The sequence below is a fragment of the Leptodactylus fuscus genome, chromosome 6, assembly GCF_031893055.1.
Source record: "Leptodactylus fuscus isolate aLepFus1 chromosome 6, aLepFus1.hap2, whole genome shotgun sequence".
Lineage (NCBI taxonomy): Eukaryota > Metazoa > Chordata > Amphibia > Anura > Leptodactylidae > Leptodactylus > Leptodactylus fuscus.
The window spans coordinates 68,496,183-68,510,568 of record NC_134270.1 but is presented as its reverse complement, the minus strand read 5'-3'; the positions used below and the strand labels follow the sequence as shown (position 1 = coordinate 68,510,568).

The 14,386-nt window shown below is 44.3% G+C and overlaps 1 protein-coding gene across 1 annotated transcript in view; it reads right to left on the bottom strand.

Annotated features, from left to right (window-relative positions):
• The window catches only part of DNAAF3 (dynein axonemal assembly factor 3), a 41,678-nt gene extending 27,972 nt beyond the window's left edge, over positions 1 to 13,706 (bottom strand). Inside the window, exons 1-4 of the mRNA XM_075280170.1 lie at positions 13,423 to 13,706; positions 11,480 to 11,619; positions 11,181 to 11,274; positions 6,241 to 6,398 (exon numbers count right to left, since the gene is read on the bottom strand). Coding sequence (XP_075136271.1) covers positions 6,241 to 6,398; positions 11,181 to 11,274; positions 11,480 to 11,619; positions 13,423 to 13,525 — 495 coding nt within the window. The 5' untranslated portion in view covers positions 13,526 to 13,706. The remainder of the gene's footprint in view (positions 1 to 6,240; positions 6,399 to 11,180; positions 11,275 to 11,479; positions 11,620 to 13,422) is intronic.
• Between the last annotated feature and the right edge of the window lie 680 nt (positions 13,707 to 14,386).

Here is a 14,386-nt window from a genome sequence, read left to right as displayed (position 1 = left end):
CCGACCTGTTATCCACACATCTGGGAACTCCGCACGTATCTCTCTGCAAGTAATTCTTTGGGACAAATCTATATTTAAGGAGCCCATAGTTAGTCTGACAGAACTTGAGGGTCTCCCGCTGTCAACACCGGTTTCCTTTTCTACATACGTGTACCCAGTTTGTTCAACTAACCCCCTTGGATACAGGCCATCTTCACAAGTATATCCAAACTAAACTACTCAAGCAACTACTAGTTAAACTACCCAAAGTATTTTTGCTCCAAGCACCATTACCTGCTTAACTGGACACTACCTGCAGGGATCACAGTATTGGACGTGAAGCATTACTCCATCTGTACATTTGTATTACCTTGTCCTGCTAGTAAAAAAGAGCAACGACTCCCCCCGAGACCTGGTTGTCATTGTCAGGTACCATGTGGGGGTGGGTAGTCGAGGACATCAAAAAGGCTTTGTGCACATTTGGGATCAAGGCCTCACTACAAGCCGGCCACATCTGACATACTACCCGTGACATCTGTCCTGGCCCTCCTGAGTGTTACATGGACGGTTATACAGATCAATATAACGCATCATGATAATTCTAAAAAAAATAGTGCTAGATCTAGGTTTATATGCATATTGGAAGCTACTTTGGAGTATACAGTAGGGTTATAGCAGTAATAATAGACAGTATTATAGACAGGCCATGTCAGCCAGGTTACTGATTTTGCTAATACATCCTATCCTGATAAAGCAGTCAACTATTCAATTATTCACATAGATGCAAAATTCTCATGCTACACATTGCAGTCCTTTATTAACAACAATAAGTTGAGCAGCTCTCCTTCGGGGTAGTGCTGTGCACCATGTAGAGTACATCCTAAGACTTAAGAGTATTACACATAAAAAGAATTTAGATTACATTTGTATCATTATGGAACCATTTGCTAACTACTGTAATGATACCCATAAGCTGTTTGAGTACTAGTCTTTAACCATTTTGCCTCTAATTTCCATGATAAGGCTTTTAGGAAAAAGCTGCTGAACCATTTTGATATGCTAGACGTGCTAGGAAACAAATTATGTCCCCTTGGCATTGATGAAAGCCTCTAGTCCATTCTTATGAGAAGATGAAAGCAGAGTCTTCAATAATACAGTGACACTGAAGAGGAAGAAATGAGTTAATCTGCACATGTGGAGCCATCACAATAGAAAGAAATGAGTTCAGCGTGGTTTTTCTTTTTTTTTTTTTGAAGACTGAAGGCAATCAATATATGTAAATGAATGGAAATACACACAAAGCCGAGAAATTAGACTAAATTTAAGACCGGTTTCTTTGAGGACAAAAATCATTAGGAGCTTTTAGTGATAATTCATTAAGCATTGGGTGCTCAGTCTGGGCGTGAATTCTGCCAAATACTGACCTGTGGGCGTGAGATTTTATTGAATACTTGTAATACTTATCGCAGTAGGGAGAGATTGCTCAACACAGAACTGGAGTATATAATATGTCCACAAAACCTGAACAGCACATTTAAAGAAGTTCTCTGAAGACAGATCAGGGTTTGCCAGGTTGCAGGGGAACCTTGGTATTGTACCCTAGTTAAAGAAAGACAACTGGGAGGTAGCAGGAGACACCTAGGAAAGGACACTTCTTGCACTAGTTCTCAAGAGTAAATACTTTACACCACTGAAGATTAGATCTTCTTCAAAGCAGAGGTTCAGATTTTATTGATGCGGTTTTTAAAGCAAAAAGCAAAAAAGGGTGGAATGAAAAAGGAACAGAAGAATATGTCTGGTTGAGGTGTAGGCCTGCTCCTTTATGACAATTGCTCCTTGTCCCAGTCCAACCACTACCTGCTTCCATCCTCCCCTCCTTTGAAGTGTATTCTGTTCGCATCTACTCATCCTCCAACTAGCAATCATTATCAACCGCCAGGGCCTACCGCTGCCGATATACAAGCGCTTCCCATTGAAATCAATGGGCTCTGTTTTGAAGCACCGCCGTGTATACGTGTCTAAATGAGCGGCGCACTTATGCCGTGTGAAGGGGCCCTAATATGTGTCCAGCTGCCACCAAATGAGGGGAAGATGAAACCTCATGGTCTGTTATACCCCACTACCCTTCTAATCACCCATTCACCCCCGGACGTCCCATTTCTGCCCCCTCTAATTACACCCCCCCCCCCTCTCCCAGCATACCAACCATTCCCTCTGGCACCTATAAAGCTCTTCTGATGCTGGGTGCACACCAGTGTCTAGACTCCGTTCTCAGGTTTCCGTCTTCTGCATGCAGAAGACGGAAACCGGTCATGCCGAGTCTGGCCGTGAGCACTGGGGAGCGTTTTATGCGCTCCGTGGCGAAACCGGTTTTTTAAAACCGGACACAGAGTCGGACATGCCGGTTTCGCCGCGGAGCGCATAAAACGCTCACCGGCACACACGGCCGGATACTTTTCAAGCCCATTCAAATGAATGGGCTTGAAACATGCTGGCAGGTTTCCATCTCCTGCCCCTGTTTTGTGCAGGAAACGGAAACCTGCAGAACGGAGTACGGGCGCAGATGCGAACGAGCCCTGACTTGTTTTAATTTGATTGGATGAGAAGAGGAAATTCTACATCCTACTGGGAGAAGGAGTCCACTGTGGAGATCACTGCCCAATATGTGTCCACCTGCCACTGACTAAGGGGAAGATGAGACCCCAAAGACTATTCTACCCCAAACAAACCACCCCAACATCCTCCCTCCAATCCCAACTCTTCTCACCCACTTGACTTGCTTTGGCAATGCCAAATAGCTATTCGGACGTGCCAATAAAGCTTCTTTGATTCTTGATTCATCCCCACAAACACAAACACCCCCCCCCCCCATCAGTCTCCTGTCCCTCACTGTCTCCTTTGGTCTCTCTCAATGGTCCTCCTCTGCCACCCACACAAAGGGGCACACACTGGACTTCATATTCACCTGCCTCTGCTCTCTAAGCAGCCTCTTTAACTCTCCATCTACACGCTCTCATCACAACCTGCTGACATTCTCTGCCATCTCCTCTATAATAGACCCCCCCCCCCCCCCAACACCTAATCCAACAACCCACCCCCTCCCACACACTGACATATCCTCAATCCAGGCTACAGATGCCGCTGCTGTCTTCTATAATACCACCATTACTTCAGCCCTTGACTCTGTGGCCCCCTTCACAAACACCAGAGCCCGACCGATCCATAGTCAACCCTGGCACAGCAACCTGACTAAAAAATTGATTGAGATGTTCCTCACGCCTCTGGAAGAAAAGCCACTCCCAGGGGCACTTCCTCAGTTATAAAAGAGGCAATACTCTCATTCAAGAACGCACTCACCACTGCAAAGCAGGTCTACTTCACCACACTCATATCTGCCCTATCCTGCAACCCCAAACAGCTATTCACTACCTTTAACTCCTTTCTCCGTCCTCCTGTGCCCCCTCTGACATCACTTATCTCAGCTCACGACTTTGCCTCTAATTCCAAAAGCAAAATTGACACTGTCAGAAACAGTCTCATCCTACACCCCTGGCAACCCCTCTACCCAACTGCTCGGTGCTTTTCATCTTTAACCTGTTTCTCCATCGTCACTGATGAAAAGCTCTCCACTCTAATCACTAAGTCACATCTCATCCCCAAACTCACTGAAGTCATTATTCCAGCCCTAACCCATCTCTTCAACCTATCCCTAACTAATGGAACCTTCCCCTCAGTCCTCAAACATGCTACCATCACTCCTATACTTAAGAAACTGTCCCTCGACCCGCCCCCTCCAGCCAACTATCGTCCCATCTCACTGCTTCCGTATGCCTCAAAACTGCTTGAGCAACACATACACTCCAGTCTACATCCACTCCTATCTCTTGTCCAACCTGCTATTTGACAGATTTCAGTCAGGATTCAGACCACTGGCCCTTTCCAGTGGTCTGAATCCACACATTCAGCGTCTCCTACTCGCACACCACCTCCTCTTTTTGTAGGTGTCCCCCAAGGCTCCGTCCTAGGAACCCTCCTGTTCTCCATCTACACCCTCGGCCAACTCATAGAATCCCATGGTTTTCAAAACCATTGCTATGCTGACGACACTCAAATATAACTCTCTGGACCAGACATTACCTCTCTGTTGGCCAGAGTTCCAAAGTGTCTAGAATTCGTAACCTCCTTTCTCAAACTCAACATGGAGAAAACAGGAGTTCATCATCTTTGCCCCACCTCGTACAGCCCCTCTACCTGACCCATTTATTACTGTTAAAGGTGTTGGCCACTTTATAGCTAACAGTCTGTAATATGTAGCACAAAGATAAATAATAAACCTACTCAGACATTCATTTTCAATTCTACTTCTGGCTCTTTACTTTTGAAGCCACGCCCCCCACTAACATGGCTTTACCGGCTCCCTGACACACCTCCTCTGACCATTGTGCTCGTGACATTGAGGAACGTGACCATGTCTCTATCGGGTAAAGAGCTTTCAGACCTGGTACCGTAGCTCTTTACAGTCAGAAGGGTGTTCCTGACAGTCAGGTACGTCCTTCTCCACAGCAGTGCCTATCGCGCTGTACAGTGTGAGCGGGGAGGAACGCCTCCTGATAATACTCATCTATGGACGAGCACTGTGAGCATAGGGAGGGGGCGTTCCTCCCCGCTCACACTGTACAGCGCGATAGGTGTTGCTTTGAAGAAGGACGTCACTGACAGACTGTCAGAAACGCCCTTCTGACTGTAAAGAGCTACGGTACCGGGACCAAAAGCTCTTTAACCGGAGCACAGATCAGGAAAGCCAACAGTGGGAATTCAGTGCATTGTCGGCTTTCCAGCAGTATATAGAACTGCCTGTACCCCGGACCATGAAAAGTCCTCTTTAATGGTGGCCAACCCCTTTAATGGAACCATGCTTAACCCTGTCCCACGGGCCTGCTGCCTTGTGATAATTCTGGACAACCTCCAATACCACTGCTATCACCACACCGCCATCTGAACAGTCTCTCCCCTCACCTTCTGTCTCTATCCCTCTTCCCTCATAGATTCTAAGCCCTATTTCACTGTGCAGGTTGGTTACTGTTAGTATTATATTTGTTTTGTATATTTTGTGTACCATATGTAAACCCTCAAATGTAAAGGACCATTGAATTAATGGTGTTATATAAACAATAATAATATTATTATTATTATTATTAATAATTTGGAGGCATCCGGCCAGTCCTCCGTAGAGGACCCCACCTCAGTTACTAGGAGTGAAGTGCTGCCTGTTCCAATCCAATAATATGTAAAAGGTAAAGCAGCCTAATAAAGGAAGAAAACATTTCTTTACATTACGATTTTTTTTTTAGTGTTCACACTTAATATTTATTTATAGAAAGTTGTATTATAACTGACGGAATGCTTTATAATTACAAACTGACACCAGTTATGGTGCAAATCCAGCTTGTAGAAGATCCAGACATCAATTTTTGATCCAGGACAGCTAAACATCCATGACTATAATATAAATGCAAATATCCTTCCCTGGACTATAGTAAGAGGGACAGGAGGGCACCCTCTGCAAGCTGACAAATTAGTCCTCATTACTTTTGATCTCGGTAATTAGACGAGGATGGTGTGTGTGTAATATTATATATATATTTATTTATATATTTATATTTATTTTGATCTGGTGCATCCAAAAGCTTCTAATTTGGTGGTCTTTTTTTTAATCTGCTAGTAGCAGGTCACTATTACTTCACTAGATGTTCTCACGTACATGAGCTCACAAACTAAATGTCCATTCTAGAAGTTAAGAACTGAAGCTAGAATATACTGCCCTTATATTGCTGACAAACCAGCAATGTAAAAGGATGGAATTTCAGCAGAAAAAATGTCAGTGTATGATGAATTTATTCAATTACCCAATACTTGCAGTGCTAGGGTCCTAGGTTGGAATTCAAGCAAGGACAACTTATGCAAGCTTTTATGTTCTCCCTGTGTTTGCGTGGGTTTACTCCGGGCACTCCGGTTTACATCCACATTCTAAAGACCTACTGATTTTACATTTTATGCCCTATGTAGGACAGCGGCCGACAAGGTCTGTAAAGTACTGCAGAATATGTTGTTGCTATACAAGAAAGAAAACCACTTTATCAGTTCATGTTCTTCAAAATCTCGGTTTGCTGTCTTTCAAATTAACCTTCACCTTTAACTACCATGGAACAGTCATATGATGGTAATATCTGTAACATGGCTTCACATTTACCACGGACCTACCTTAATACAAGTCAAATCCAGCATGGGTAGGACAGTTTGTTGATACTCAGGATCTGTGACACACTTTATGAAGAGTGCACATTTGTCTTGCAGGTAGGCAGCAGTCTTACTACGCACCAAGCTGTTGCCAAAGAGTTCAAGAAATATTTCACACTTCTCTAAAAAGAAACAAGAGACAGGAATTAGTCCAATTACTCAAATGAAACATCTTTTATAGGGATGCTAAAGAAAACTAATGGAGATTAGCACTTCCATTCAGATGTGTTACGATTAAAAAGAATAAGACAAATTTGCAAAGAGAAACACAGCCATAGTTTGCCTGATTTAGGAATTTATCTCTGCCAAGATTACATCATGCTTCAGCAAATCACTTGAGATTTGTTAAAGGGGTTTTTCTAATTAATGACACTTATCTCCTACCTATAGGATAGGCTTGTGCATGGCACTCAGAGCCCTCTCTGTTGGCATGTGTGAAATCACCCGGATCACTCACTAACGAGGAATCAGGTACAGCATTCCCTGTTAGTGAGTGATCGCTTCTTTCAGCACATACAGTGGCATACACTGACTGCAGAGTGTGACCTCTGACCTGACACAGGCACGATGATGAAGTCATTGGCGCCTGCAGTCAGAAGAAAGAAGAGGATACTCTACGTGGGACTGCATACTGGGTGATTAGCTTATACCACTGTGTGTGGTCCTACTGTGGGGTATATACCACTGTATGAGGGAGCCTATTGTGGAGCATATAAGACTGTGTGAGGGCTCAAAGAAGAGCATATAAGACTGTGTGTGCATGTATGAAGGTACTGTGAAGCATATAATATTGTGCAGGTGCTCACTGTGGAGCATATAATACTGCGTGGGGGCCACCGTAGGACAGACTGCAACGACCGTCAGGCCTGATGAAATGCTGAGTGCATGAAACGGTCGTTGCTTGATCTGCTACCATCTCTCCCCTGATGTTTGGAAGATTTTTAAAGATTATGCAATAAAGGATTGTCTTTTTTTATGAACTGCTCCGGTGAGTGCCCTGCTTTTTTCTCTATTGTTTTGGACATTAATTGTTCAAAAGTACCTAGTGCAAGCTTCTACCTTTCAGTACAAAGTTGTTTGTATTATTGAAAGCTCTGTAAAGCCCCATTTACAAGACTGTACTTTGTGGGCCTGAAACAATCCAGTCCACAATTGTAGATCCGCACAGTATTAAAGGGATCCTATCATTAAAATCCCTTTTTTTCTAAATAACACTGAGACCAAGTGCCCAAACTTGCAACCCAAAACCCACTAAATTATTGCAAAGTACCAATTTAACCTTAAAGGGATCCTATCATTAGAATCCCTTTTTTCTAACTAACAAGTAGTAGTTAAGAAAGGCTATTCTTCTCCTACCTTTAGAGGTCTTCTCCGTGCTGCTGTTCGGTAGATATTCCGTTTTCTGTCTTTATACAAATGAGTTCTCTCGAAGCACTGGGGGCGGGCCCCAGCGCTCAAACAGCACTAGGGGCATCCCCAAAGCTGCCAGAGAACTCTCCAGCGCCGCCTCCATCTTCTTCAGGAACCGGCCTTTACGCGTTGTATACCGGCCTGGCTTTTAGTCTTCTACGCATGTGCAATCGGCTCTGCCCGCTGGCACAGAACCTGCACGCGGCCATTTCTTTATAGCTGCTTACACGAGCTCTTGTAGTAAGCGGCCACAAAAAAATGGCCACACGCAGATGCAGTCGGCTGTGCCCGAGGCCCGCAGGCAGAGTCGATTGCGTATGTGTAGAAGATTGAAAGTCAGGCTGAAAGACGATGTGTAGAGGCCGGTTCCTGAAGAAGATTGAGGTGGCGCTAGAGAGTTATCTGGCAGCACGGGGGATGCCCCCAGTACTGTTTGTGCGCTGGGGCCGGCCCCCAGTGCTGCGAGAGAACTCATTTGCATAAAGTGGAAAACGGAATATCTACCGAACGGCGGCGCGGAGAAGACATCTAAAGGTAGGAGAAGAATAGCCTTTCTTAAGGCTATTCCTACTTGTTATGAAGAAAGAAGTACGTATCCACAACCCGGCTTCTAAAATTTAACATACAAAGTGGAAAAGTATAGAAAGCTGGTAAAATACGCAACTAACGCGTTTCGGGATGAATAATCCCTTAGTCTTAGCATGAATCCATCCTGTGCTCAGAGCATGTTTTTTCCTACTTTTTTCACCTTATATTTTTTTAAAAAAACCATGGATTAAAAGTTAAATTTTAGAAGCCGGGTTGTGGATACGTACTTCTTTCTTCATTATATGTTACCCAGCTCCGTTGAGTCCCGGAGCACGGATCGCACACCGCGAAGCCTTCCCAGGTGTATATGGTGAGTGGCAACTGATTTTTCTATTCTTTTGAAGTATTCCTACTTGATAGTTAGAAAAAAGGGATTCTAATAATAGGATCCCTTTAAGGTTAAATTGGCACTTTGCAATATTTTAGTGGGTTTTGGGTTGCAAGTTTGGGCACTTGGTCTCTAAAAGGCTAGCTATCACTAGGATAGGCTATAAGCTAGTTAAGTGTACAACCGCTGAAACCCCCCCTCCCCCAACATCCCCGATATCGGTCATGAGTCCCGAGTGCCCCAGTTGTATGGAATAGTGGGGGACATCCACGGCCACTACTCCGCTTTACTTTCAGAATGGTAATTTTGTCCAGTCAAAAATGGACAACCATTTAAAATTTAATTAAGCTAGGGGCAGTGAATAAAAAATACATACTCCCCTGTCCCCATTGCTCTGGTGTCTTCCCGCACCTCCAGGTTCACATGCTCCCATGATGTCTTCCAGCATAGTGCTGAAGCCACATCCGCGAAAGGCTTGAATGTCACTACCTGTGACATCATGGGTTCTCTTCCTGAGGCCGCTGATTGGCCTCAATGGTCACGTGACCACTGAGGCAAATCTGCTGCTTTAGCACAACATGGGAAGAGACCGGGGAGAGCAAACAAACCAGGAGGTGTGGGACGACAACGGACCAAATAAGCCAATTGAGTATGTTTTTGTTTTTTTTTCACTGTCCCCAGCAAATTTGTCATAATATGTTGGAAAGTTAAAATGCTTTTCCATTTTAAGGGGGTATGAGTCCCCTGTCCATCCTGTGACTGTACTTATCAGGACAGAAGTGAAGTGACTCAGGTGACAACTGTAGCCAATCACTAGTCTCATCAGCCACTGACAATCTTTCAGCCGGTGACTCGTGGTGAGCGGTCACCTGAGACAAATTCACTTCTGGTTGCATCAATACTGGGCATAGGATGGAACAAGGAACTATGCCGCAGTGGAGGACCAGAGGTTGGAGTATATTTCTTTCATTTTAGCCTGGTCATCCCCTGGATTTTTCAGCTTGACTGGAAACCAATGACTTCCAGAGCTCTACACCTACTTTAATTGTATTGCGAAGCTGTGTCATAGACTGTTTGGTTTGTACCTTAACACGCTTTAAAATACACCATATTATCTGCACAGATAAAAAAAATATATTTCCACTGACATGTGGAGGCGGAACTCAACAAACACACTAATAGGCTATTCTGAGAGCAGCAACATGGCCCACTTTGTCTGGGCTTGCAGGAACAGCAACGCAGCGCTTTTCACACACTTTGCTCATAAATCACAGAGGAAAATAGGAGCTATGGACACAGCATGGGACAGCAGTGCCTCTTTTTTTCTGTAGGTGCAAGAGTCCTCTATGGGAGTTTGAGGAACAGCAGCATTGCTCACCTTTTCCCATAAGGCTGGTCTTACATGACCGTAATGCTTTTATGGTCCACATGTTGCTGATCAGCAAAACTAGTTGATCATCAACATACACTCCGCAGATGCCCGTAAACTGCTGCACTCGTCCATAGAGTCCGTGTATTGCGGCCATTACGGACATGTTCTAAAACATGCGGACCTCGGTTGCGGCCCGGCACACCATGGATAAAATATCCGGTGGTGTAGGAGGACGCATTGAGTATAATGTGTCCGCAAATGTTCCGCAATTGAAAACCCTCAATTGCGGACCATTTGCGGTCTTAAACTATGGTTGTGTAAGACCAGCCTAACTCCTGGCCTAGAATACAGGACTTCAGTGCAGTTATGCAGTGATTTGCCCAAAAAAAAAAACAAAGCCCCAAAACACAGAACACACACATCTGAATAGCCCAATGACATACCCCATTTGATACATACTGTAAAAGCCAAGTGGGCAGCGACACTGCATGGTAGTGTCATACTACACCCCCTGAGAAGCTTGCCACCCCACTTGCTTAGTAGACTTTAATTTGCATCAATGCTAAAAGGTTGTTTATCTAAATCTGATAAGCCAATCCAAAGAATAACACAAAAGTGCTCAAACGGAGTACATCAATGGGCTTTTCAGACCTGGTGACCAATCCTCTAAGATATAATAATGTAGTATGTAGGTATAATGTATGACCATAAGTTTGGTCTTGTCGTGATCCAATTTTCTAACAGATAGTACATCATTCCTTTCTATGGCCCGACACAAACAACTAATGTTCAAAGATTTGTGTGAAGGCTTTAAGGGCAAGTCAGAAAAACTCAGGTGATGTCCTAATGTGTTTTTGTGACCCTGTCCATTAAAAGGACTTGGTTGGTGGAAATTCAGATGGCCCATAGATACTGTTTGCCACCAGTTCCTTTTTTCACTGACCCGTACTAGGACACAGTTTTAAGTAGTTCACCCAATTTACACATTGTTTTTCCGAAAAAAGAATTAACATGCCAAACGCACACCAAAAGTGAGTGTATTTCATGTCTGCACATTAGTAGCCTAATGATAGGGCACGGCAGTGTCCCAGTATATACAGACATCTGTGCTAATATTTTGTCACTAGGTCAAGGATATCGCAGGCACCTAATAAATTTGCAAAGATGAAACTGCAACCTTGAACTCCAAGTACCCTGGAATTTTACCTTGTAAACCCATGTGTTCTGGATTTTCCAGCGCCAAAGTCAAGAACAACATTTGTCGAGCAAGGAGCTCCAAGTCACTCTCAATGATGAAGAACTACAGAAAGAAAACATAGAACAAGTTTAGAAAACACTTATAGTAGTAAGTTACTTTGCATCCCTTCCGTGAAAAGCGAGCGTGCCAAGGTTTCCTTCATCTACAGTTACACATTCTACAGTAGCCACTCTGTGTTAGCATCGAAAAAAGGCAAACAACTAAAATCAAGTAAATTCCTGTTGCGTTATACTTTGCATATCCTTACATTAAGCCTTCTCTGTGGCCAGCGACGAGCCTGACAGATGGTTTTGAGAAGATGTCTACCATCACCACATCCCACCAACAGAATATTCAGCTCTGGTACGTCATCACAAGTTGATAAGTGTTGTAGGGTAGAATGAAGACCTAAGTGAAAAATCAAAGCATTGTATAGCAGCTGTAAAAAAGTCATACCACATTTACATGATATGGACAGTGTGATCATTACCGATACTTCCAGTTTTTTATTAGACTTAATTGGCACAAAACACCAACAGATGAGAGTGCAATCTGCCAAGCCTGGCTGGTCACCCCTTATTCAGTAGCCTCCAGGTGAGATGTCAAGTATGAATCAGTTTCTGTTCACACCTGCATTGGTAGTTTTTGTTATGAGCCTCTATTTTAAGATCAGTCAAAAACACCAGACAAGATCAACATGCTGATCTATTTTATCCAGTAAAATGCTGGGCTCCATGACAAAATCCCAGCAGACCCTAGTCAGACAAATTGATCTGTCAGGTGCTGTTGGCATTATTCATTTTAGGATCCAACATTTAATTTTAGTTCTGCTGTGAAAAGCAACATGGCATCCAAAAAAACATTCCCACTAAAATCTACACTCCAAAAGACAAAAAGCACAGCTCTCCTTTCCTTCTGAGCCCTGTGTTATGCACAAGCAGCAGTTTACACCCACAAATACAGCTTTTATTTGTACCCAGAATGAACCACTTAATTTTAGGACTGCTAAATGGTATGACTGACTTAGGCCAGGTTCACATCTGCGTTCAGTATTCCATTCAGGGAATCTGTGTCACGGGTACAGTCACTAATAAGTGTCATGCTGATCACTGGGGGGGGGGGGGAGGTGACACAATATGTATCTGGATGTAGTTATAACTGCACTTAGTTCTGGGGTCACAGGCGCTGTTACTAATGAGTGCAGTTATAACTACATCCAGGTACATAGAGTATCACCACGCCCCCTCGTACATTCTGTTATTTTTCCAGGTTTTTCTGATTCTGTAATGATGAGAACAATGGGATAAACAAGACTGTAAAAAAACATCACAAACTAATCACCCTGTAGTGAAAGCGTCTATGGCTCCATCACACATTCTTCCACTGACGCTACCCGGCTAAAGTCTCTAAATAGTCCTGGCAGATCTTGGGGGGTCCAAAGGGCCAGAAGTGAAGTGTGGGCTACTCAAAGCCTGGTGTAGATTTCTGATATAACTGGTGTGAGTTATAGTACATCCGACAGGCAGAGCCATCCCACCCCATCCCAGGATTGCTTAGAACCCCCTTCTCACTCCGTCCACTGTCTTACGGCTAGTTCACACGGGGCAAGAGGGGGCGGATTTTAACGTAGCACTTTTCTCTCCGCATTTTTCGTGCAGAAACAGTGTGGAAAATACACAGACCCCATTAAAGTCTATGGGGTCAGTGGGTTTCCTTAGGTAACCGCTTTTTTTTTTTTATACGTATCAGGTTTCCGTTTGGGGTTCCCCAAGCGGACTCCCTGGCAGCAGATATGAACCGGGCCTTACTCAGGAATGGTGGAGGTTAGAGAAAAAATTCCAACTGTGCTGGAATCAGTGGAGCAGCGCCTATTAAAAATACCAAGGCTTTGAACTGGTGGAGGTGGTGGAAGGTCCTCTTTAAAAAGTTATGAACTGGGAGAAAAACTTCTCTTGGTGCATCTCCAGCACAAATGAGGGCTCTGCACCAAAGAGAGCGACTGCTATATCACTTCTCATCGCAGCCATATTCCTGCACAGACTGGGGATAGTGCCAGGGCACAGAGGACAGAAGTTAGGGACCAGTTTGTGGGAAGTGAAATATAAGTGACAACATAGTGGCCACATGGCAAGCTGTATGTGGAAGCCCCTCACCATATGTACACTGGGCACCATGCTGATGAAGACCACTCACAACACACACGGCACTTACACTGCATCTGAAGATCCAATGCAGGACTGAACCCCCACAGGGTCGGGTACACCTCTCCAGCACCTGCAGCAGCCATGGACGCTGAAAAGAAACACAAACTCATCACACACGGGACGAAGACTCCTCACTTCAGCCTGTACTGTCCCGATACAAACAGATACTTACACCTGCACCAACAGAGACCGGCAGAAACCGAGGCGACAAAACTATCGCGACTACAAACAGCCGTTTAAATTAATAAATTAACCCCACTACATGTGAGGCAAAGCTCCAGGCAAGAGAAGCACTTGTCCAATAGCAGGCTAGAACTGAGTGATTGACGAGAAAGGTAACCAATCAGAATCTAAAGCTTTGGAATGGGCGGGTTAGAAGTAGCTAAATCACCTATCATGCTAGGTTGTGCTTACAGTGAAGCTTTGCAGTTGCTATGGTGATGGAAGGGCCGCGTCTAGAATGGAGTGGCTCCTGGTAGGCATGATGTCACGTGAAGGGGCGTGGTCTCTTGTATCACATCTGTGGTATACAGAGAAGAGCACGTGTAGATAGAGAATAGAAAGCAGTGCGTGCTGTTGTGTGGGACTGCACGATGGAAGGGGGGTTATTATAGGATTGGTTTACATGGGACTGCGTGTTGGAAGTCGCTGAGGGGAGGGAGTGAGGTATTTACATGGGACTGTATGTTGGGGAGCTGAAGAGAGAGTCATGTTTTACATGGGACTTTATCCTAGAGGGTCTGGGTGTTTGGATTGTTTTTTTTAAAGGGGCTTTATCAGCAAAATTATACTGCTAGAGCCCCACATGTGTGAATAGCCTTTACAAAAGCCATTCAGACACTGCTAATGTTATATTAAACTACCGGTAAATTCACGGACGTCATCTTTAGCCACGCCTACATCTTCCGTGCATGCCCGCCCAGCGTGCACGATAAGGTATGATTATCATATTCTTGGGGGGGGGAGGGGTT